Source organism: Jaculus jaculus, chromosome 8 (genome assembly GCF_020740685.1).
Source record: "Jaculus jaculus isolate mJacJac1 chromosome 8, mJacJac1.mat.Y.cur, whole genome shotgun sequence".
Lineage (NCBI taxonomy): Eukaryota > Metazoa > Chordata > Mammalia > Rodentia > Dipodidae > Jaculus > Jaculus jaculus.
Window position 1 is genome coordinate 125656470 of NC_059109.1, and position 26698 is coordinate 125683167.

General features: G+C 44.2%; 1 protein-coding gene across 1 annotated transcript in view; it reads right to left on the bottom strand.

Annotated features, from left to right (window-relative positions):
• The window catches only part of LOC101612387 (eppin), a 56290-nt gene extending 30118 nt beyond the window's left edge, over positions 1–26172 (bottom strand). The window contains exons 1-3 of the mRNA XM_004663826.1: positions 26085–26172; positions 24273–24404; positions 21101–21268 (exon numbers count right to left, since the gene is read on the bottom strand). Of these exons, the coding sequence (XP_004663883.1) occupies positions 21101–21268; positions 24273–24404; positions 26085–26172 (388 nt within the window). The remainder of the gene's footprint in view (positions 1–21100; positions 21269–24272; positions 24405–26084) is intronic.
• Positions 26173–26698: the final 526 nt, after the last annotated feature.

The following is a 26698-nucleotide window of genomic DNA, read 5'->3' on the forward strand; positions in this document are numbered from 1 at the left end:
CTACAACTAATGTCTCTATCAAAACATTGAAAAGACATTAGGATCAGAACACCAAAATGAAGCTATGAGCAATGCAACCCTGACCAAGCTACTAGTAGAACTTGCAGAAAAGCAACAAAGGACCAAGAATCGCGTGGATGGTGCCATTACTAAACTAGACCTAAGAGATAAGAAAATGAAAGGAGTTCAAAGACAGTTAAGAGATATGAAGGAGAGTGGGGAAAAAAAAAAGAGGGCCTCAAAAATCAGCTGGCAATGCTAAATGAAGACATAAAGAAATGCAAGGCTGAATTCCAAGAAGCATCAAGAAAGTCAGAAAATGATGTGAAAAGGGAACTTGTCAGAGGGATGGAAATGACACATAGAAAAGTAGTAAAAAATGCAGATCTAATTGAACAAGCCCAAAACTCTCTAGAAGCTCTCAAGAATAGAGTCAGCTATGTGGAGGATATAAACTCAGATCTGGAAGACAAGACACAAGAAACAGTTCAAGAGTTCAAGTTTCAATAAGTTCAAAATTTTCTGTGAACAGAACATGAGGGAATTGTGGGATGCCCTTAAACGTCCTAACATCCAGATCATAGGAGTACCAGAAGGGGAAGAAATTCAGACCAAAGGCATGGAGAACTTATATAACAAAATAATCAAAGAAAACTTTACTACTCTCTCAAAAGAAAGTCCCTTCAAGATACAAGAAGCTAATAGAACTCCAAACAGATTGGACCAAAGGAGAAACTCTCCAAGACATATTGTCATTCAGACTCTAAAAAAAAGAGAAAATCCTAAAAGCAGCTAGGGAAAAAAACAGCACATTGCTTTTAAAGGTAACAGCATCAGAATTACTTCAGATTTCTCAATGGAAACCCTGAAAGCCAGAAGGGCCTGGAATGGAACACTGAAAAGTCTAAGAACCTATGGCTTCCAATCCAAACTACTTTACCCAGCAAAAGTATCCCTCATAATAACTGTTGAAAGAAAAACTTTCCGTGACAAAACTCAGCTTTACAATTATATGAACATAAAACCAAACCTACAGAGAGTGTTTTAGGAAATTCTCCACTCAGAAGAATCAAATAATCAACCTCAAATGCCTACAAAAAGCAGATCACAATAACCAAACTGAGAGAAGGCACAAAAATCTTCAAAGTTCATGAAAACACCAAACCACATAAACCAACACAAAATGGCAGGGATCAAATCAAACCTCACAGTCATTACCCTGAATATTACTGGCCTTAATTCACCCATCAAGAGATGCAAGCTAACAGGATGGATAGAAAATTAGACCCCTCAATCTGTTGTCTTCAAGAAACCCATCTCACCACTAAAGACAGACACCTCCTCAGGGTGAAAGGGTGGAAAATGATATTCCAAGCAAATGGGAATAAGAAACAAGCAGGTGTAGCCATATTAATATTGGACAAAATAGACTTCAAACCAAAAATAATCAAAAAAGACAAAGAAGGCCACTTCCTACTGATCAAGGGAACAATCTATCAAGAGGATATCACAATCATCAATCTTTATGTACCAAACACAGGGGCACCACATTTCATAAAACAAAACCTACTTGACAATAAAACAGAAATAATGACCAACACCATCATAGTTGGCAACTTCAATACACCATTATCAGTAGTAGATAAATCATCCAAACAGAAACTCAACAGGGAAGTAAGAGAGCTCAACAAAACCATAGGTCACTTAGACCTAACAAACATCTACAGAACATTCCATTCCTAAATCCACAGACTACACATTCTTCTCAGCAGTCCATGGGACCTTCTCTAAAATAGATCATATACTGGGTCACTGGGATCTGGACCAGTCCCTGCAACGTCTCTGGGCTTTGACTTCCTCGCACCTGAGAGAGAACACAGACTTCCTGCTCGTCTCACAGGATCCGTGCAGGAAGCAGAAGCAACATCGCCACCAGCGCTCAGCTGTGTCTCCTCCACACCCGGACACCTAGAGCTTCGGGATCGAGCCCGTTACACGGCTCTCCGTTCACTCCTCTCTGCCTCTTTCTTAATCCAATTAACATTATCGTTTGCCAGGACTGCCAGCAAGGGCCAACCTCCAAGATTTAAAATCTACTCTACATCTGTTTACAGAATAAATAATCTATTGACCTCCAGAAAAGACTGAATGGACCCGGAAGAATTCCAGAATCCACATCCTCCTCTTCAACGTTCCTCCTTTGGTGCCCCTAACACCCATCTTTCGCACCTCGTCATGTTCTCAAAGTATCACGTTCTTGCACATTCCCATGCCTCCCCATGGGATAACTAACCAAGCTCTTCTAGGTGAGTTCGTATGCTCCTATTTCTCCTTCCAAACACCTGCCAGAGTCAGGCACGCTGTCAAGTGGGTTGCCGTGATTTCAAGGCTAAGCAGGACCACACAGAAGAGGAGAGCTCAGGGAGCTGGTCTTGATCTTACGAGCAATGCATGGTCTACTTTTGTTTTCGTTTTTGCGCACGCACACACATTGTATGAGTTCTGTATGTTTGTGAACACACGTGGTGTCGTGTATGCATGTGTGCAGATGTGCACGTGTCGTGGCTATGCGTGAAAAGCCAGACTAGAACTTTAAGTGCCCGTCTCTATTGTTCATCCACAAACTTGCTAGAGCTAGAGTGTGCTGACCCCAAACCAAGAAGAGCTGCTGTCTTTTTTTTTTTTTTAATTTTTATTTATTTATTTATTTGAGAGCGACAGACACAGAGAGAAAGACAGATAGAGGAAGAGAGAGAGAATGGGCGCGCCAGGGCTTCCAGCCACTGCAAACGAACTCCAGACGCGTGCGCCCCCTTGTGCATCTGGCTAACGTGGGACCTGGGGAACCGAGCCTCCAACCGGGGTCCTTAGGCTTCACAGGCAAGCGCTTAACCGCTAAGCCATCTCTCCAGCCCAGCTGTTGTCTTTTGATTGCTTGTTTGTTTTGGGTTTTTGTTTGTTTGTTTGTTTTTGTTTTTTGTCATCGAGCCTCAGTTATTCTCCAGAATAACCATGACTCCTGTGGACTTGAGCTGCACTCAGATTGTTCTGTGGGCTCCGGAGGATTGTTCTCTAGTGGGCTCAGTCCTTCACAGACCCTCATCATTAAGTGGCAAGCACTCCTGACCACTGCTTCATCTCTTTAGCACCTTTTCGTTTTTGAAGCCTTTGTGGTGACTCTCCTGGCTCATCTTTACCTCCTGAGTTTCTTTATTACTTCCCAGTCTGTCATGTGGATTGCAATGTGATTGCACATTTATGATATGTTTCTTCAACTTTCTGACTTCTCACCATGAGTGTAAGGTTGTTGAGAGTAAGGACTGTGGTCTAAGTCATTAGGAGGGACCAGCTTCTAAGACAAAGAATATTTCAGGAATGTTCTTGGCTTGAATAAAAACTCATCCTGAGCATTTAAGGAGGAACTGTTTGGCCACCATACTGTGAGTTAAGCACAGTCCTCTAGGACTTTACTCTCTTGAAATGTCAGCCATTGCTGTCAGCATGTGACAGATGTTAACATTTCCCCTAGTGTGTGGCCCTCTGCCCTCATTTTGGACACCAGGGACCTGAGAGACTTGAAGAGGCTGATAATCTGTCCTGAGGTCACACAGATGGTCAGGGATTTAAATGTAGATGATCTAGCAAGGGTGAGTACTGAGACAGGAAGAGCTCAAGATGGAGGCCAGCCTGAGGTGCAGGTGACACCATGCTTCAGAAACAAACAAACAAAAAAAATGCGGGTAGGGGGATTGCTTAGCGGTTCAGGCTCCAGGTTCAATTACCCAGGACCCACATGGTGGCATATGCATCTGGAGTTTGTTTGCAGTGGGTGGAGGCCCTGGGTGCTCATTCTCTCTTTCTCCTCTCTCTGCCTCTCTATCTCAGATAGATAGATAAATAAATAAATAAATAAATAAATAAATAAATAAATAAATATTTTTTTAAAATTGGGGTTTGGAGAGATGGCTTAGTGATTAAGGTACTTCTGCCTGGGAAACCTAAGGACTCATGTTTGATCTCTCTCCAGACACCACGCAAGCCAGACACACAAAGGTGTCACAAGTTCAAGGTCACACATGGGCACTAGGTGGCTGTGGTCCCCCCAAAATTTAGGTGTTCTGCATGCTAGGTTTCCAGCTGATGGAGATTTGGGAATTAATGCCTCCTGGAGGCAGTGTATTGTGAGGGGGGTGGGCTTATGTGTATTATAGCCAGTGTCCCCTTGCCAGTGTTTGGCACACTCTCCTGTTGCTATGATCCACTTTACGTTGGCCAGGGGGTGATGTCCACCCTCTGCTCATGCCATTGTTTTCCCTGCCATTGTGGAGCTTCCCCCTTGAGCCTGTAAGCCAAAGTAAACATCTTTTTTTCCCACAAGCTACTCTTGGTTGGGTGATTCCTACCAGCAATGCGAACCGGACTTCATCTGTGGCATAATCATCTCGAGTTCTATTTCAGTGGCTGAGGCCCTGGCATACCAATTCTCTCTCTCCCTCTCTCTCTCTCTCTCTCTCTCTCTCTCTCTCTCTTTCTCTCTCAATCTTTGTCTCTCTGTCTCTAAAAAGAGGGGGACTAGGCAGAGGGCTTATAAGGTAAAACACTTGTCTTGTAAGGATGAGGACCTACATTTGGATCCACAGTACCCATGTAAAATGCTGGATGTGGTGGCACATGTCAGTAATCCCAGTGCTGGGAGATAGAGACAGTTGGCTGGTTGGTTTGTTTAGTGAAATCAGGGAGCTCCAGGTTCAGTGTGAGATCCTGTCTCCAGAAGTTTTCTGGAGAGTAATTGAGGGAGACATGATATATCAGCCTCCGCTTCCCCCACACATTCAGAGACACACACACGTGTGCATGTACCCATACCCTCATGGGCTCACAACACCCACACACACACACCAATAAATGTAGATGGCCCAGCGTCCTTACGATCAAGATTGGATCCCTGAATCCCCCTTCCTTATGAGTTTCAGCCTTCTCAGTACTTACCCAGCTCATTCTTTCTTTGCTTGCTGGTCTTTCTAGATGGGGCCATACTGTCTCCTGTCCCAGAGTCTCTCCACAAGCTGTTACATGTGTCTGCTAAAGCTAAGTCCTTTCCACCACCTCTGCCCCTGACACCTTTTTTTTTTTTTTTTTTGTCCATGTTGGCTCTGGGAAAAGGAAGATTCTGGATTGGGTATCACTTCTGCTAAGAGATCCTGGAACAAACCAGCCAGTTATGACTTTCCCGAGTAGACCAGGCATGCAGAGAGCCTTGGTTGCCTCAGGGTCAGAACGAACCTATTAAGAGTCAGCTGTAGGTACAGCTAGTCCAGCTGCTGGCCTCAGGGACCTGTTGTTCCCAATGGAGGGAGTGTCCAAATTTGTTCCCCAGACAGTCGGGTCAGGAAGTCAGAGGAAAGAGGTGTTGGTAGCTGAGTACCTGTTTCTCAGTTTTATATACCAACAGCAGGGCCGCCAATTCTTTAATGGGACACTCAGGGTTTCTGCCACTCCTGGTACCCTTCAGGCCCCTATTGGGTTTCCAGGAACATGAGCTGGTGGAGGGATCCATGGAGGGTAAGTACTGGGGACACAGTGCTCGTCTCAGAGAAAGGGAACTTGAGGTGTGGAGAAGCAAAGGACGGTGTCACTGATGAGGAAGACTTTCCTCACATTAGCCTGGGGACACTGGTGGGAGAGAACAGGTGTGGAATCCTTATGTCACAACCTGTGTTCAGGAAAGATAGCCTGGATGAATGCAGGGACCTTGGATTGTGGCAGTTCCCCCACCCCAACGATTTCGATGAATACTTTCTGAAGTTGCCTGGATTAGAGCCCATGGAATGGTCTTCGGGAATTCATTATCCAAAGACTTTTTTTTCTTTTAAGGACAGGCTTCTCTCTAGCATCATCAGCTTCTAGAAGCTTTTACACAGCTACAGAGGACCCTCACCTCTGGTTAGCCTCCAGAAGTCCCATATAATGATATAATACTTAGCAGCCGAAATATGCAGAACACCTTAAAAAAATCAGAGTTGAAATTTACTGCTCAGAAGACATGTGGCAAGTTCAAATCCTGGTTCTACTCCTTAATATCTATGTGACACCACACACACGACACAACTTCCTTATCCTTCTGCTGCATTGTAAATACCACTGGGACTCACTCACCATTCTCTGACAAGGATTAAGGATAAAATGCCAAGCACACAGGAAGTACCCCACTCACACTGGTCATTATTTTACCCTAGGCAACTTGACAGTGACTTTTCAAACTTTGTTGCCATAGACTTCAAAATGACCCTCTAGACAATGGAGAAATGATGTCCAGAAAAGGTTCCTGCCATGCCCAGTGGCTACAGCACCTCCTGAGACCATCCAAGCTCAAGGCCAAATGACCAGAATTGTCCCAAAGGAACAGATCCTTGTCCAGGGAACCCCATAGATGATACAGATAGGGACATGGAGAGTAATTAAATCCTGAGTCACTATGTGGTTGATGTGCTGAGAATGCTGAGCCCTTGGAGGTTACATCCCTTGGGTGACAGGTGAGAGGGAAATAGCTTCCCCAACTCTGCGGTGGTGCCCTGAACCTGAGGAGAGAGATCAATCGCCTCTTCAAAACCTGAAGGGAATATGTGTTCTCTTCCTTCACCAGTGTGTCGTATAATCAGAGGAGAGTGTTCAAAAAAAAATAATGGGGGCTGGAGAGATGGCTTAGCGGTTAAGTGCTCGCCTGTGAAGCCTAAGGACCCCAGTTCGAGGCTCGGTTCCCCAGGTCCCACGTTAGCCAGATGCACAAGGGGGCGCACGCGTCTGGAGTTTGTTTGCAGAGGCTGGAAGCCCTGGCGCGCCCATTCTCTCTCTCTCCCTCTACCTGTCTTTCTCTCTGTGTCTGTCACTCTCAATTAAATAAAGAAATAATTTAAAAATAAATAAATAAATAAATAAAAATTAAAAAAAAATAATGGATGAGTGTAATAGGAACTGAGACTGCCCACCTTCCTAGAAGGCTGCCCATGCCCCGTACAAAGAGGCGCATAAGCTTCTGTAAACGTAGCTCTCTAATCTGCCTAATTGTCCAGCCCTCTTCCCAGAACACTGAGAGCTAATGTCTGACCGGGGGGCCTCAATGTGTCTTTTACTTGAGACACATCCTGCCAGCGTCAGGCTGGGGAGAGACTGGATTTCATTTTTGCACCTATTAGGTATATGATGTGGGCCATGTAGCTTTTACTTTTTGGGCCTCAGTATGAACAACACCATGTTTTTCTTTTTATTGTTTTTTTATTTTTTTTATTTTTTTGGTTTTTCTTTTTCTTTTTTTTTTTTTTTTTGGTTTTTCGAGATAAGGTCTCACTATAGCCCAGGCTGACCTGGAATTCACTATGGAGTCTCAGGGTGGCCTCGAACTCACAGCAATCCTCCTACCTCTGCCTCCCAAGTGCTGGGATTAAAGGCGTGTGCCACCACGCCCGGCGACCCTTTCTTACTTTGAGATGCAATTGCTTTAATTCTTGTCACCCCGTTTATTCCTGTAAATCCTCTGGTTTCCCCTAATAAAGTACTCTGTGAGGTCTGAGATCTCTGAGTCTTAATAACTCACCTGGGTTCATATTCTCCTGTATTAATTTTTGGGGAACAAGAAGTTATTGGTGGTGCTGAAGGGATGGCTCAGCAGTTAAAGATGCTTGTAAAGCCCAATGGCTTGTGCTTTATTTCATTGTACTCATGTCGAGCCAGACCCACAAAATGGCCTGTGCATCTGGAGTTCCTATGCAGTGGCAGGCAGCCCCACATGAGCACTCTCTCTCTCTCTCTCTCTCTCTCTCTCTCTCTCTCTCTCTCTCTCTCTCTCCTATTTCTGTCTCTCTCAAATAAGAAAAAAAAAAGTCAATGAGTCTTCCTTTACCAACAAAAGAAGAGAGGAATAAAATCCTGAAAACTAAGTATCAAGTTAAATTTATCCTCAGATGCTGCAAGAGAGCAGATCTAGAACCCACGTCAACTACCAGCTCTTGTTAACACAAGGGAGGAGGGCTGGTAATTGTCTCACTCCTAAAAGGTCGTTGTTTCCAAAGCCTGCTTCTCCGGATTCAAATCCCCAATACCCACAAATTCCCACATACAAAAAGTGGCACATGAATTTGGTGTTCATTAGCAGTGGCAGAAAACCATGATGTGTCCACATACCCCCCCATACATGTACAAATGAATAGATGACATGTAAAAATAAGCCAGCCATGGTGACACAAGACTTTAATCCTAGCACTTAGGAGGCAGAGGTAAGTGGATTGCTGTGAATTCTATGCTAGCCTGGAAATACAAAGCGAGTTCCGGATAAGCCTGGGCTAGAATGAGACCCTGCCTCAAAAAAATAAATAAATAAGGACTGGAGAGATTGCTTAGTGGTTAAGGCACATGCCTAAGGACCCAGGTTAAATTCTCCAGGTCCCATGTAAGCCAGACATGTAAGTGCATGGTGTCACATGCGTCTGGAGTTTATTTGCAGTGGCTAGAAGCCCTGGCATGCCCCCCCCTCTCTCCTTCTCTCTTTCTGACTGTAATAAATAAATAAATAAAAATACATCTTTAAATAAATAATTTGATTATCAAGTAAGAGGGCACACTCTTAACCTTGCCCAATCCTTTTATAACAGCTTCTTTCTTCCTCAAGAAAGGTCCTCTCTCCTTTCCATTCCTTTCTCTATCTCCTTCTCCTATCTATTGTTCAGCAGTCTAAATCAACCATTTTAATTTTTCTCAAGATTTGGTGAATGAAGTTTGAGAAGGAATACACTTGGTCTTTTTTGTTTGTTTGTTTGTTTATTTTTATTATTTATTTATTTATTTATTTATTTATTTATTTTTGGTTTTTCAAGGTAAGGTTTCACTGTAGTCCAAGCTTACCTGGAATTCACTATGTAGTCTCAGGGTGGCATTGAACTCACTGCAATCCTCTTACCTCTGCCTCCCGAGTGCTGGGATTAAAGATGTGTGCCATCACGCTTGGCCCTAGGAAATTCCTTGAGCTTACATGGGACGTGGAGAGTCAAACATTAGTCCTTAGGCTTCGCAGGCAAATGAGTTAACTGCTAAGCCATCTCTCCATCCCTCAGCATTCTTTTGAAACAAGTACCTTTAACCACTGAATTGTTGCCCTAGCTCTCCTCATTTCTTTTTATTTATTTATTTATTTATTTATTTTGGGTTTTCAAGGTAGGGTCTCACTCTAGTCCAGGCTGACCTGGAACTCACTATGTAGTCTCAGGGTGGCCTTGAACTCACGGTGATCCTCCTACATCTGCCTCTTGAATGCTGTCCTCACTTCTTTTTAAATGAGCATGTAGTTCATGGCATTCCAGATCTGCTTTTGTGCCGTTGGTCAGCATCTGAGGACAAATTTACCCTCATGCTTAGTTTTCAGTATTTTCTGGCAAGCACTTTAACCACTAAGCCATGTCTCTAGCCCAGTTTTCAGAATTTTCATGTTTTTCTCTCCTTTAGCTATTACTGGCAAGAATGGATGATGTCTTGTTCTGAAAATTAACACAGAAGGATGTAAACACATGTGAGTTATTCAGACCCAGAGATCTCAGTACACATAGAAAACTTTATTAGGAGAAGCCAGATGGTTTGTAAGAGTAAATAGGGGTCCTCAATGTTAAAGAGATGGGGTCTTCCAGTAAATAAGGGGCAAGGTTGAAAGGCATCATGTTTGAGGAGAAGTTGAGCCTGGCAGAGAGAGAAAGCAAATCCGTCAAGGTCCTGATGGTAAAAAATGTGGCCAGTGGAAGGCAATATGGAGCCCTGGTCAGGCACTCTTGGGAGAAAGCCCCGGAGTGGAGCCAAATCCTGGAGGTCCAGCTCCTCAGCCTCCTCCTCATTGCTTTGGATATATGTCTACAACATAACAAGAGAAAGACTGAGATGTTTAAACCTTGCTACCTAAGGGACCAAATTTTTCACTTGAGGGCATAAAGGATGATGGGATCACATTTTTATATCACTTGGCAAGAAGTAAATATGGTAGTTACGTTGGCTTGGAGGTTTCCAGAGGGTTAGTCATGCGTTCTGATATGCTGTTTCATGACTGCTGTTCCAGTATATAACTGACAACAGTATATAACTGACTCTCTTCCATCTCCTACCCCTGACTTGGCTTGGTACATTGTGTCATGCATGTTTTCTCTCGGCAGCTGCTCCTCATCTCACCCTTGCTAATTTTCCCTTGGCCAATGCTGCCTCATGTTCTTTCCCCAAACTGTACCTTTACAAAGTGAATCCAAGGTCTTGGAATGGACTTTTCCTAAGATCTCTTTTTGGGGCTTGGAGAGCATGGGGATCTGGGGGCTTTCCAACTTACGTTTATGTATGCAGTTGGTTAGACAGACTTGTTCATATAAAAAATTGTTGTCATTCCCTTGGCAACCACCATATGTAAATAGTGAACATATTTTCTCCTCAACATCATACCACCAGCGTTGGAATTTGCCTTTGCAGGGCCCAGGGTCCTTTGGAAGAAGACATTCTTCTGCAGAAAAATCAAAGAACACAGATTCTTGGACTCATGTCTTCCTAGAAAGAATCCACCTCCCCCTTTCTCTGTCTACTGCTCTCTTAGTCTCAGCCAAGAGGCAAATTTGGCTAAAGTTATACCCTAAATTCAATGAAACCAGTCCCTGTAACGTCTCTGGGCTTTGACTTCCTCGCACCTGAGAGAGAACACAGACTTCCTGCTCGTCTCACAGGATCCGTGCAGGAAGCAGAAGCAACATCGCCACCAGCGCTCAGCTGTGTCTCCTCCACACCCGGACACCTAGAGCTTCGGGATCGAGCCCGTTACACGGCTCTCCGTTCACTCCTCTCTGCCTCTTTCTTAATCCAAATAATATTATTTGCCAGGACTGCCAGCAAGGGCCAACATGTGACTGCCAAGATTTCAAATCTGTATCTGTTTCCAGAATGAGTGATCTCTTCACCTCCAGACAAAGTTGCACCCAGAAGAACTCCAGAATCCACTTCCTCCCCTTCAACTGTCCTCCTTTGCTGCCTCTAACACTCGGCTTTCACAACTCATGCTCTAAAATGATCACGTTCTTGGGCTGCAGAAATGGATTAGCAGTTAAGGCACTTGCCTGCAAAACCTAAGGACCCAGATTAGATTCCCCAGAACCCACACAAGGAAGATGCATATGATAGTACATGTGTTTGGAGTTTGTTTGCAGTGGTTAGAGGCCCTGGCATGTTCTCTCTCTCTCTCTCTCTCTCTCTCTCTCTCTCTCTCTCTCTCTCATAAGTAGATAAATAAATAAGAATAAAATGATCGTGCTCTTGCTCATCTTCTTGCCTTCACAATGGGTAAATACTCAAGCCTCTCTAGCTGACTAGGTACTCTCCTATCGCTTCTTCAAAACCCTTCCCAGACTCAGATGTGACCGCAAATGGGTTGCCATAATTTCAAAGCTAAGATGGGCCACACAGAGGAGGAGAGCTCAGGGGTCTTGTCTTGACCCTAAGAACAATACATTAACTATTTTTATTTCTTGTTCTTCATGTGTGCACACATCATGTGTGCAGGTTTGTATGTGTGGATAATGTATGACATAGTGTGTGCATGAGTTTGTACAGAAGTGTATGCATCATGGGCATAAGTGGGAGAGCAGAGCTCTGTGTGCCTTTCCTTATTGTTCATCCACATACTACTGTTCTTTTTTTAATCAGTCATTGAACCCCAGTTATCCTCCAGTCTGTGATTCCAGTCAATGTGGGCTACCCTTCCCACACACAGCATCCAGCACAGCTGATCTAAAGAGTAAACCAACTCCACCTAGATTGTTATGTAGGTTCTAAGGGAAGAGAATTCTGGTTGTCTCAGGACTTCTCCACCCCTCATCCTTGTGGCAAACAATTTCACCCTCCACTCCCACTTCTAAGTAACCAAAACCCTAACATACTTCTACCAGCCTTGTTCTTTTACCCACCAACAATAATTGAAATCAAAAGTAACATTATTGTGTGCTGGGGAGATGGCTTAGTGGTTAAGGCACTTGCCTGAAAAGCCAAAGGACCCAGGTTCAATTCCCCAGGACTCATGTAAGCCAGATGCACAAGGTGCTCCGTGTGTCAGGAGTTCATTAGCAGTGGCTGAAGGTCCTAGCACATCCAATCTCCCCCCCTCAAATAAATAAATACAAAAAATTTAAGTAACATCTTTGTCCTTGATACTAGGACATTTGAAAATCAGGCATATCAAACAGCTTGGGTCACTCATACTCTTACTTTGGAAGTGATATAGAACCACATACGGCACCTGCAGCTTCCACCCTGAAGATATGATTTCTGATTTGCCACATCTAAGAATACAGCAGAAAGTCAAAGCACTGAAATAACTCAAGATGCAAAAATCTCTATGTAATTATACAAGAAGCACAAAAAGTTAAGACAACATAATTCCTCCCAAAAAATCATAAATCCAACAGAAATGACCTCCAATGAATTAGATGAAGTGTAAGAGAATTCAAGAAAAGGATTATGAGTAGGTTTGAAGGAATTAAAGAGGAAAACAAACTTCTAAAAGAGAGCACAGAATATTAACTTAATGAAATAAGGTGGCTAATACTAGATATGAGTAAAGAAATAGAGATGCTAAAGGATTGCCAATCAGAAATACTAGAAATGAAGAGCACAGTAAGTCAAGTAAAAAGTTCTGTAGAGCCAGGCATGGTGGCACATGCCTTTAATCCCAGCACTGGGGGTGGGTGGGCAGAGGTAGGATGATTGCTATGAGTTCAAGGCCACCCTGAGATTACATAGTAAATTCAGTTCAGCCTGGGCTAGAGTGAAACCCTACCTCAAAAAAAAAAAAAATTAAGAATGGCAGGAATAAACACACACCTTTCAATAATAACTCTTAATATCAGTGGTCTCAATGACCCAACCAAAAGATGAAGACTTGCTGGCAGGATCCTTTTGTTTGTTGCCTCCAAGAAACTTACCTCTCCATAAAAGACAGACACTACCTCAGGGTGGAAGGATGGAAAATGGCATTTCAAGCAAATGGGCCTAGGAAACAAGCAGGCATTGCTGTTCTACTATCTGGAGAGATAGACTTCAAACCAACATTAGTTATGAAAGATAAAGAAAGACACTTTAGACCTGGAGAGATGGCTTAGTGGTTAAGCGTTTGCCTGTGAAGCCTAAGGACCCCCGATCGAGGGTTGATCCCCTAGGACCCACGTAAGCCAGATGAATAAGGTAGTGCATACATCTGGTGTTTGTTTACAGTGGCTGGAGGCCCTGGAGAGCCCATTCTCCCTCTATGTATCTGCTTCTTTCTCTGTCTGTCACTCTCAAATAAATAAAAATAATAATAAAATAAACAAAAAAAATAATATTTTTTAAAAAAAGAAGGACACTTTATACTGATTTAGGGAAGAATCTAACATGAGGACATTACAAAATATATAAGCACAGAATATGGGCACACTCAATTTCATTAACAAAATGCTATTAGATCTTGTGTTAGTTAAGTTTTGTTGCCAACTTCATCTGTTTAAGGATACACAGACACTCCTCTTGAGGGGTCTCCAGGAAAGATTAACTGAAGGAGGAAGTCCTTCCCCCAGGGTGAGCATCTCCCCCTAGAGTGGGAGTCGTCCTCGGGGGAGAAGAGCTTTATCTACAAGGCTCTGGGAGGAAAGAAAACCTTTCCTTCCACCTGACTTCCTGTGCTGCTGGCTGTCTTGAGGCACAGATTGAAGACCACTGAAGACCAGCGTGGACTGAAGAGCAGCGTCACTCCAGGAAGCCTCCAGGCCTTCAGTGCCAGATTGGGACTGCTGAGGCATCCAGCCTCGTGGACTGAGAGCTACAAAGTTCCTTGATTCTTGGGCCTGCAAGCCGCTATTGTTGGACTGCTGTAAGCTAGTCCAATAAATTCCCTTTTGACACAATTCATTCTATTGTTCTGTTCCACTACAGAACTCTGACTAATACAGATGTAAAGTCACAGATAACCCCAAGAACAATAATAGTGAGTGACTTCAATACCCCGTTCTAACCAATTGACAGGTCGTCCCAGTTTAAAAAAAAAAAACAAAACAACAGAGAAACAACTGGATTAAATGACACTATAGAACAAATGGACCTAATAGACATCTATAGAACATTCTATCCAAATGTTGCGGAATATACATTCTTTTCAGCAACACATAAAACTTTCTCTAAAATTGACCATAGATTAGGACACAAAGTAAATCTGAACAAATACAGGAAAGTTGAACTAATTCTTTGTACTCCATCTAACCACGATGGGATTAAACTACAAATCAACAGAAATACATAATACACAAACTCATGGAAACAAAACAATACACTACTGAATGAATGGGATATTGAAGAAATCAAAAAAATTCTTATTCTGTTAAAAACCTGAAAAATATCAGTAAACACAAGACATTAAATTTTGTCTTTAAAGTTAACCCTTTTAAAATTTTGCTCAAATTAGATCAAGATTGTAAGAAAATTACTTTGAATATCAAGCATTAAAAAACATAATGTTTGGTTATGATCAATCTAGTTACATATTATAAACTCTTGCCATAAGATTTATTCTTAGAAGTTTTATATAAATGTATATCTATTCTCAAGCAAATTATTGAGGTCACTTATCAATACAAGCATTATCTATTCATAAAAAAATTCCAAAAACTATGAAAAAGAAAAAATTCATAGAATTAAATGATAATGAAAGCACAACATAACAAACCCATAGGATACATTGAAGGCAGTCCTAATAGGAAAACTTACAGCTTTAAGGGGCTATATTAAGAAATTAAAGAAGTCACAGGTAAACAAGTTAATGCTATAACTTTAAGAACTTGGGAAAAGAAGAGCAAGAAAAACTGAAAATCAGTGGACAGAAAGCAATAATAAAGAACAAAACAGAAATTAATGAAAAACAGCCAAAAAATACAAATACCACATCTTCAGCCTGAAAAAAATTATGCATTCATGCTTAGAATCTTTTTACTTGGTAACAAAAGCTCTAACAATGAAATTTATAATTTTTTTAAATGTCAAATGAACATTTTTTGTCTTATGGAATTATACAAAAATACCTTCTTAAGATTACTGTGTTTTCAACTGCCTAGTTCAGTTTATAATACGCTGACTTACCATGGCCATAATAGTTGGTATGATCTTTATTGGGTCCTGAAAAAGAGTGATATTAGATCTTGTGTTAGTTAAGTTTATAATACGCTGACTTACCATGGCCATAATAGTTGGTATGATCTTTATTGGGTCCTGAAAAAGAGTGATATTAGATCTTGTGTTAGTTAAGTTTTGTTGCCAACTTCATCTGTAGAGATGGCTCTTCAGTTAAAGATATTGCTTTCAAAGCCTCCCTGGATAGGCTTGATTCCCCAGCACCTTGCGAATCAGGATGCCCTCAGCAAGAGTCCCTGACATACACACAAACACACACATACTCTATCTCATCTCACATACACACACACACACACACACACACACACACACACACACACACACGGGCAAATAAATTTTAAATGAATGGTAAAATGAAGTTTAAATTAATAAAATAAAATAAAATAAAAACTGTCTTTTTGTGGGCTGCTATGGGCATGGCAGAAACCTCTGGACATCATGTCTCATGGTCTAGAGGGTCATTTTGAAGTCTAAGGCAACAAAGTTTGCAAGGTCATTGTCAAGCTGCCTAGAGTAAAATGGTAGCTAGCATGGGCGAAGTTGTGCTTATGTGCTTGGCCTCTGCTCCTTAGTCCTTATTAGAAAATGGCCAGTGAGTTCCACTGGTACAGATGCATCAGACACATACAGAGGCTGGCTGTGTCACACGTATGTGGGGAAATTTTAAACTTGCCACATCTCCTGAGCATTCAGCTTCTACTCTGACCTTGTTACTCTTCCATATTATTTTAGTCGCTAGGTATTTCATCTTTATTTTTATTTTTTTAATCATCATCTAATAGCTTTATTTTTATTTATTTATTTGAGAGCGACAAACAGAGAAACAGGCAGATAGAGAGAGAAAGAGAGAATGGGTGCACCAGGGCTTCCAGCCACTGCAAAACGAACTCCAGATGCGTGCACCCCCTTGTGCATCTGGCTAACGTGGATCCTGGGGAATGGAGCCTTGAACCGGGGTCCTTAGGCTTCATGGGCAAGCACTAAACCACTAAGCCATCTCTCCAGCCCTAGGTATTTCATCTTTAAATGGGACTTCTGGAGTTTGTTCTTTATCCCAAAGATGAGACTCCTCTGGGAAGGTGGTAAAATCTCTGGGAGTGGATGAAGGTTGTGCTAGAGAGAAGTCTGTTCTTAAGGGAACATGTCACTTGGATAACAAATTCCCAAAGTCCGTGAGCACCAGTCCAGGCACCTTCAAGAAGTATGCACTGGAATTGGTCTGAGTGGAGCCAAGTGCCACAACCCAAGGTGCCTACGTTCACTGCTGGTGTCTTCCCTATAGAGAAAGGGTGAAATAATCACTTCACATCATCTCTTCCCACTCAGCATCCCAGGCAAAAGTGAGGAGAACCTTCCTCCTCTTGCTTCTCCACCCCTCAAGGTCCCACAGTCAGTGACAACAAATGTGTCCCCCGTACTTACTCGGAATCAACTCGCCAGCCAGCTCATGTTCCTGGAAACCCCACAGGAGGATGAAGGCTAACAGGAATGGCAGACATCCCAAGTGCCCCATTAAAGAAAACAGAGAAGCAGCTACTCCGCTACACAGATTTCTGCTCTATGACTTCCTGATACAGGACACAAGTCTTGACACTCCCTCCACTGGGAACAGCAGGTTCCAGGGGCCACCAGTGGAACTAGCTGTTCCTATAGTGCTGACTCTTAATAGGACAGTTCTGATCCTCAGGAATTCAAGCTATCTGGCTGCTGGTCTTTTTGAGAGGGGCATGTTTGGCTGTCCCTTATCTCTTAGCAGAAGTGAAAACTGCTTGGTGGCGCACGCTTTTAATCCCAGCACTCGGGAGGCAGAGGTAGGAGGATCGTTGTGAGTTCGAGGCCTCCCTGAGACTACATAGTGAATTCCAGGTCAGCTTGAACTAGAGTGAGACTCTACCTTGAGCACCCCTGCGACTCCCCCCCCCCCCAAAAAAAAAGGAAGTGAAACACCAGAGCTTTCTTTGACACAGGGGCAGGCGGAGGTCAAGAGTATCATTGTTCTTGTGGCTGGAGAAGTGGCTCAGTCAGTAAAAAAAACGCTTGCTGCACACGTATGAGGACATGAGTTCACGTCCCCAGTGCTCACATGAGGGCTACGTATGGTGATGGGCGCTAGTGATCAACCGCAGTGATCAAGCACTGGAGATGGTCGAATCCCTGGTTTGATGAAGAATCTTTGATTGTCAATTTGATAGTCCTTAAGGTCACCACGAAAACAATTCTGTGGAAATACCTGGTGAGGAATTTTCAAGATCAGGTCAATTGACATGGTAGGGCCCGCACTAATGGTGGGAGGCATCATTCCATGGGCTGGAGACCCAGAGGGCAGGGGGGAGGGGCGAGGACAAGAGAAAGTGAGTTGAGCAGCAGCTGGCTCCCCACTGTGCACTGATAGTGACCAGCTGTCACATGCTCCTGCCACCATACCTTCCTGGCCACGATGGACACGGGCTGTCTCACTGAACACGGCGCAGGCTAATCAGGCTAGAATAGAATAGACCAACCGTACTGGGTCTTTTCTCATTGCTGTGATATGACTCCTGACAGAGAACGACTTCAGACAGGATGGTTTTATTTGGGCTTACACTTACAGGTTGCAGCCCATCATGCCTCTTTGTGATTTTTTTTTTTAACCTTTTGCCTGTTTTTTCTCTTCAGTGACCCTCTGCCTTGACCCTCATCTTCCCCTCCCCCTCCCCTCACTTCCATTTAGTCTATCTCCCTCTCTTCTCTTTAGTTCACCTGGGATCCTTAGCCATTGCCTAACAGTGAAGCTATCGTCAGATGTTGGAGAAAACACGTATCCCAGGCTGAGCATGTACTTAAGTCATGGTATTCTGAAAACAGGAAAGAACACAAGAGCTAACAGAGAGCCTCTGTTCTCAAGTATAATTCAGGATGGACGACGTGGGAGAACAAGATTGCGTCAGTTACGGCTTCAGAAACGGTTGCGATAGAGCACTGAAGAACGGTACACAGGCAGTATCTAATTTGTTCCACCAACTTGATCATGAGGCATCAAAAAGCAGGCAGTTGGTCTATAAGCCACCCCAGCTAAACCCAGTGTCAGAACACAGACTCGAAGGCTGAGGGGAGCGAGTGGGAAGAAGAAAGGGATGGATCACCGGGAATGGGAAGCGGGCGGGGGAGGGCAATGGACGCTGAATATGACCGAGTCACACATGTGTGACAAGGTCCTCGTGACGCCTGTTCTCGCACATAATTAACATAAGCTAATTCTAGCAGGAAAATAAAAGGCTGCACTTGATTATAAACCTTTCTCCTATTTGAAATTATACCCTCTCCCTCCTCTCTTGTTTTTAAATATTGTTATTTACTTTTGAACATTTTATGTGTTTCTTTACACATGGGGGTGTGGAGGCACCAAGTCCTCTCGCCACTGCAACTGAACACCAGGTGCATGTGCCACTGTCTGACACTGAGAATGCATGGGAACTGGGGGTTTGAACCCGGGCCAGCGTGCTTTTCAAACGCTACCTTTAACCACTGAGCTATTGCCATAGCTGTCCTCACTTCGTTTTAAGTGAGGTTATAGTTCACAGTGCTCTGGGTCTGCTCTTGCACCCTTGGTCAGCATCTAAGGATAAGTTTACCCAGATGCTTAGTTTTAAGAATTTTCATATTCCTTTTCTCCTTTAAAAAAATATTTTTAGCTGGGTGTAGTGGCACATACCTTTAATTCCAGCACACAGGAGGCAGAGGTAGGAAGATCACCGGGAGTTTGAGGCCATCCTAAGACTACAGAGTGAATTCCAGGTCAGCCTGGGCTAGAGTAAAACCCTACCTCAAAAAAACAAAAACAAAAAAAAAATTATTGGTGGTTAAGATGTTTACCTGCAAAGCCAAAGGACCTTAGTTCAGTTCACTAGGACCCATGTAAGCCAGATGCACAAGGTGGTGCAGGCATCTGGAGTTCATTTTCAATGGCTGGAGGCCTTGTGCACCCATTCCCTCCCTCCCTCTCTCTCTACCTCTTCTCTCTCATAAATAAAAAAATAAAATATTAAATATATATATGTATATGTATTCATTTACATTTATGTGTGTGTGTGTGTGTTGGCACATGAAGGACACAGCATGTATGTGGACATCAGGGAAGTTGTCTGTACTCCACTTTGTGGGGGGAAAGGGTCTCCTACAGCTACAAAGGAGTCTGCCCCACTTTGTACCAGGCTTAATGTGGTTGCTGGGGAACTGAACTTGGGGCCAACAGATTTTTCAAGCAAGCATCTTTAACTGCTGAGCCATTTCTTCATTTCTTCATCAACCATTTAAAACATAGGGGAAGGGGGCTGGAGAGATGGCTCAGCAATTAAGGCATTTGCTTGCAAAGCCTGATGACCTGGGTTCAATTACCCAGTATGCATGTAAAGCCAGATCCACAAAGTGGTGTACTATCTGGAGTTCATTTGTGGTGGCTAGAGGCCCTGCCCCCCCTTTCTTCCTCTCTCTTTCTCTCTCTTTCATGAGCACTCTCACTCTCTCTAGTTGCAAATATATATATATACATATATATATATATATATATATTTTTTTTTTTTTTTTAAATAGGGAAAGAGAACCATAACCAAGGAGTTCTCCACTCTCAGGCACCTGACTGTCCTCATCCCCTTAAATGGTGTCACCAGAAGTTTCTTTGATCCTTGCTCCCCCAAAAGTATGGCATGACAGACAGATGTGACTTGCTCACACCCAACAGAGCAGGACTAAAACAAGTTCTTTATTGAGAGAAATAGGGAGCGAGGCAGGAAGGAGCAGGAGCTCTGGACATTGGACCTGAGCAAGTGAGGGATGTTAGAGTTGGAATCCATAGCCGACATTAGGCATCCAAGAAGTAGAGATGGATAAAGGAGAGGCAGGTCCAGGGATTCACTGCTGTGATGGGCTGAGCCCTTGCAGAGCTGGGAGGGGTCGCTGGGAGCCAGCGTGGAGCACGGCAGGGGCAGAGGCTGAGCCTGGAGCAGGAGCCCAGTCATGGAGGCTCTACCAGTGCGTCCTTCTCCAGTCAGGAAGAGCCACCTGAAGGGAATGTGGGGGAAGATGTAGCTGAGCGTCTTGGCCACAGCTTCCCTTTGAAGCATGAAGTTCTGTTTATACATCTTTGCACAGGAGGAGATTAAAAGTGGGTTTGGTCAGGTGCGGGGTTGGCAAATATGAGCAAAGTACCAGGATAAACATTTGTGAAAAACATAATGAAACTCATTATTCTGTGTGCTCATGAAAAATAATAATAATAAAATAAAATGAACAAAACTGTATTTCTGACAAAGAGCAATGATGAGCAATTCAACATTCTGAGTGGTCGGTTGGTCCATATGCCCATGGCTAACTTGGATGCTCTTGGAGTTTTTGTTTTGTTTTTGCCATACTTGGGGTGTAACCCAAGTTTTCTCACATGCTACACCAGTGCTGTACCACTAAGGTACATCCCCGGCAGACTGGATTCTCCTTGTTCCCTTGTCATTCTCCCATCACTCCTCCCAAACCCAGTCTTCATATTGGTTAACCCCATGTATCTTACTGTCTTTGGTTCCCAGAAGGCTGCTGGCTCAGCTCTGCAAGATGCGTTCTTACCACCTGACCACAGCAAGATCTTTCAAGGGCAAAGCTATCTGCAATGATCCAGCTAGCACCCACACATCCTTGAATGCCTCTGGTAAGAATGGAAAACCAGCCGGGCGTGGTGGCGCACGCCTTTAATCCCAGCACTCAGGAGGCAGAGGTAGGAGGATCGCCATGAGTTCAAGGCCACCCTGAGACTACAGAGTTAATTCCAGGTCAGCCTGGACCAGAGTGAGACCCTACCTTGAAAAACAAAAACAAAAACAAACAAAAAAGAATGGAAAACCAGGGCCCAGAGACTCACGGCTTTTGTAGCAGGTGTTCTCACACATGGCTTTGGTTTGGAAGTTGTTGTTGTTTCCACGGCAGCCACCGTAGATGAACTTGTAGCAGGTATTATTTTCCTTACTATACCACCAACGTGGAAAATAAGCCAGGCAGAGACCAGTTTCTTTCGGCAGACTGCATACATCTGTAGAGAGACCTCCGAACTGAAAACTCAAGAGTGTTCGTTCCAGAACCACACAGTCATGGTTCTCCCTGGCAACTGCTATTGCTACAAACGAAACCAAAACGGGGTCCTTTTGCCCTCTCACACCACAGGGGGTGAGCACCATGGACATATTGCATACATTGGCCTGGTGACTCTGTGGTCAGCGTCTGTATCCCAGAGACAAGTCGCTGCCGATGGCTGTGGTTGGAATCTGAAATATCCCCCCCACCGCCCCCACAGGCTCAGATTTTGACTATTTCTTCTTCAGTTGGTGGTGATAATTGGGGAGGCTGTGGGACCTTTAGGAGATGAGGCTGGCTCACAGAAGTAGATTCCTAGAGGCTGTAAACCAGCCTCTAGTTCTAAGCAGTTCTGTGATCCTTGGTCCAGAGCCACACAGGAGAATTCTCTACAGCATAATCCAGACACCGTGAACTCTGCCTGGCCTTCCTGGCCATGGTGGACCAAAACCCTCTGGAATCATGAACTGAAATAAGTATTTCTTAAGTCAGTTGTTTCTGTCAAGTGTTTTGACACAGACGTGCAAAAGTTACTGACATACAGGCAATTCCCCTTCCTTACTTTTGAGGTGCAGGAACACTACTTGTGATCTCACACATGCTAGACAAAAACTACATCTTCAACCTGCAGGTGTAATTAAGTTAAGACGACCTCATATTAGAATACAGTGGGTCCCTATTGCTGAAGACTCCACATACTTGGGCTTCAAGGCCACTGAAAAATCCTGCTGGAACTGAGCTGATAACCTCCTCCATGTAGACCAGCTGACAGAAAGCTGGAAGCCATTCTGCATGCAGTTCAATGAGAGAGAAATCACCAATGAGATACTGAACAGTGGACACTGCAAGTCTTGTATTTTTCCAACCAGGCCAAATGAGCCAACAGGTGCAATAGTGGCACGTCTGTCATGGTGGAAACCAACTGCCCTCTAACGGGACTGGAGGCCTGCTCCATGGGAGGGACTACATCTCTAATATTGAAAACCTGAAACAGGGGTAGTCATGAGCCCTAGGGGTGTAACATCTGCTGCTGTCTGGCTAAATGTATATACTATGCTCATCAAACTGCCCAGTAAGCACTTCTCTTAATGTTCATACTCATATATTAATGCTACTCTCACTTTTGGTATAGAACTATCTCTTTTCAGATGGCAGTGACCTTAGGATGACTCAGAAGGCATCATGGTGCTGGGAAGAAGTGACAGGAGTGCTCAGTACTGCAATATCTCTATCACACCTTCCAAGGCTCAGGGTTCATTGCAGAAGAGTTGACCAAAAAAACGTAATAGCCAAAGGAAGGGTAGGACTCCTTAAACGTGCTCCCCCAGACACAAAATGGCCTGGATATGGATATCCATGACCTCACAGTGGCTGACACTACAAGACCATCATAATAAGAGGAAAAGATCATGACATCAAAATAAAAGAAAGACTGAGTGAGAGGGGGAGGGGATATGATGGCGAATGGTGTTTCAAAGGGAAAAGTGGGAGGGAGGAAGAGCATTACCATGGAATATTGTTTATAATCATGGAAGTTATTAATAAAAAATAATAAATTTTAAAAATTTTAAAAAAGAATATAGTGGGTCATAATCTACTATGACTCACACCCTTATACAAAAGGGTAAGTTGAGACAGAGAAACACACAGAGAGAAGACCATATGAACGTGAAGGCAGAGATCAGAAGGAAGCCAAGGAATGCTGAAGGCTGCCAGCAAACCACTAGAAATTAGTAGGTTAGTTAATAGAACGGCATGGGGCAGAGCCCTCACTCACAATCCTGAGAAGGGACCGAACCTACCCGCGCCTTAATCTCAGACTTGTGGTCTCCTGGCCTGTCAGACACCACAGCCCTACTGCTAAAGCCACTGACCTGGGGTTCTCTACTCCAGTGACCCCAGCAAACCAATCCAGGTTCCAGTGAAGCCACGAGTTCCATGAAGGTAAATCTCCTCAGCGAAAGCGTTAAGTCTTGCTGATTTCTTTTCTGGGTGTGTGTGTGTGTGTGTGTGTGTGTGTGTGTGTGTGTGCTCATGTTCAAGTGTGTGAATGTGGGCACACACGTGCCACAGGGCACATGCGGGTGTCACAGGGAAACTTCGGGTGTCCGTCAGTCCTCGCCTTCTACCTTATTGGAGGCAGGATCTCTTGTTCACGTTGTACACTTGTTGAGCCATAAGCTTCCTTTCTCCACCTCCCTTCTCGGGAGCCCTGGGAGTGGTTTACAGGGGCCAGCACGACAGCTTCTGGCTTTACGTGGGACCTGGAGATCTGAACTCAAGTCGCTCACACTTGTGCGGCAGTTGCTCTATCCACTGAGCCATCCCCCCTGGCCAAGGCTTGTTAATTTCTACCTCCCCACAGTTCACCTTTCTGTTAGGCTCTTTAGTCCCAGCGTCTCACACCTGGGCTGTTGAGGTAGCCTCCAGTGGATCCTCCTGACTTCAACTGTGGGCCCTCCAGTCAACCCATCATATTGTCCACCAGGGAAGAAGGGTCCAGTGGACTTGGAAACCAAGCTTATCACGTCACTCCACACATAAGCAAGGCCCTTCACCCCCTGGCTCCTATTATTGACTCTGGCCTCTTCCGCTGCCACGGGACCCATGTGAGCAGCATGCTGTGGCAATATTCAACACACCATAGCAACAATGGTAGTGTATGTTAGGACCACGATGACTACTCTAGGACTCAGAAAGTTGTGCGCTGAGAGGTATTCAGGAAACCATCTAGTTCAACCGCATCCTCTATTTGGAGAAACTAAGGCCCACACATTGCCTGACAGAATAAGAACTGTCATACACCATATCAGGAGCAGTAACGAATCTAAATGCCAGGCCTTCCAAATCCAGCAATCTTGCCCAGAGACAGACTCCCAGTGAACTAGGGAGCAACTCGGCCCAGATGGCCAGAAGAGAAAGTACGGAGAGAGGAGCTGGTTATGCGGAGGCCCTGATATTACCTTTCGTGAGGTCCATACATTTTTTTCCACAGCTGAAGATGCAACATCTCTCATTTTTGGGGCACTGTCTGTCCTTTAAACATACGTTCCTTTCCTTGAATTCACATTGCTCTCTGATTCTGGGACATCTCCCTAGGGAGGAAGCAGTCTTTCAACAAAGAGCCTTCCAGGAAACAGCACCCACTCTTCTCCAGACCCTACTGTGGGGCACCAGGGAAGGATGCTTTCGGCTTCACGCACACCCAGGAGTCCTTCCCCTCAAGGTGCCCCGCATGCATGTCTCAGCACTGCCCATGATAACTGACCTTGGACCTCCCCTGTCTCCATCTGTAGTCCCACTCCCAGCCACAGCTGGCATTTGGGCTGGCATTTGGGCTGTCTAATCATTTGTTCGGAGTAGGGCTGCCCTGTGTTTGTAGAACGTTTAGCGCCAGCCCTGGCTTCCACTTACAAGATGCCAGCAGCACCTCCTCCTCCACCAGAACCACCAAAACACATCTCCCAGACATTGCCAATAGCCTCTAGGAGAAAAATCACCCCACAGAGAACCACTAGTTTACCCAGCCTTGCTGGACCCCCGTTTGTGAGCCCCTCTGTGAGGTTGCAGATGAGGGTGACATCAAATGATTCCGATCACCTTAGTTTTTAATTCTAATCCTGCTCTATCACTTAGCTTCTCTGAAACTTGATTTCTTCATTTGTAGACATTGTTTTGTCCATCCCTATTGGGCAGATGAGGAGACTGCAGCGCATGAAGATCTTGCCCAAGGTTACATGGTTAACAGGATTCAACCCACCAAGTCTGACTCCAGAATGCTCTCGTTTTCTTTCTTTCTTTTTTCCTTCCCTCCTTCCTTTGTAAAATTATTTATTTATTCATTCATTACAGAGAAAGAGAGAGAAAGGTATGGACACATCAGGGCCTCTTGCCACTGCAGAGGAATGGGAGGACAAACTCCAGATGCATGTGGCCCTTTGTGCATCTAGCACGGGTACTGAGGAGTCAGACCCCAGGCCATCAGGCTTTGCAAGCAAACACATTTAACCATTGATCCACCTCCCAGCCTGCTTTGTTCCCTCCTGTTTTCCTTCCTTCCTACCTACCTATCTTTTTCTCTTTGAAATCTCTTATAAAAAAAGTTCCCACTTTCTCTGGGTGTGGTAATGCACACCTTTAATCCAAGCACTCGGGAGGCAGAGGTACAAGGATGGCCAAGAGTTCGAGGCCACCCTGAGACTACATAGTGAATTCCAGGTCAACCTGGACTAGAGTGAGACCCTATCTCAAAAAAAAAAAAAATTCCCACTTTCTAAGACATCAGAAAATGTGCTAACAAGTAGCATTATTATTATATAGTCTCAGAATATTATTGTCTTACATTTAAAGGGATTCTAGCTACCATCCCCTTTCAAATCAAGAAATGCCCAGTGATACTTGATAATATTACATCTGAAAGAGCCAAGAAAAATTGAGATGATGTCCTGAGAAAAGGGTCCATCTTTCTTGTGGGGTGAAGACAAAACCCTTAGTGGTCTCAAACTCCAATAGCCCTTCCCATAAAAGCCAGAGCTATGATTTCTTCTCACCTCCCCAGAAGGATCCTCCTTTGCAAAGGGACAGAAAACAAGACTTTCCCAAGTCCTGGTTTCTGTATTCATAGAAAATATATTCCATAGAAAAGCCTTGTAAATATCTCTCTCCTCTACCGACCCCCATACAGGGATAAGATGGAGGAAAATACTCCTCATGCAGGGAATCACTCCTGGATCCTTCCTCCTGGCAAACCTCCCTCTCCCCAGGGCAATACTTACTTGGAAAGAACCAGTCAATTACAGATCCCTGGACATACCCAAAGAAAACAAAGAGCACAAGGATTCTCAGAAGTCCAGAAAGCTTCATTATAAAGAGGGGCTGGCCTGTCCAATGCTTCCACAATATGGAAATGGCTGCCTCTGCCCAGCCTACTCCACCAATAGCCAGTATCTTGGATATTAGAACTGGAGAAAAGCCAGCCACCTCCCTACTTACTGGGAACACCAAGTTCCAGACTTCATAGATGAAACCAGAAGCATCTCCATCCCACATGTCTGGGGGAAGTGTCTCTCACTGAATGATCCCTACTGGTCCTGGGCTGTGCTGGACCCCCTGTCAATCATGAACAGTGAGCAAAGCTCATCTCATACTTTCCAGGGTAGCTTGAGAGTGAATGTCACCCCCTCAGGCCTTCTTCTTGATTAACAACATCAAACTTGGGCTGGAGAGATGGCTTAGTGGTTAAGGCACATGCCTCATGCCTGTAAAGCCTAAAGACCGCAGTTCAATTCTCCAGGTCCCACGTAAGCCAGATGCACATGGTGGCACATGCATCTGGAATTCATTTGCAGCGGCTAGAGGCCCTGGTGCACCCATTCTCACACTCTCTCCC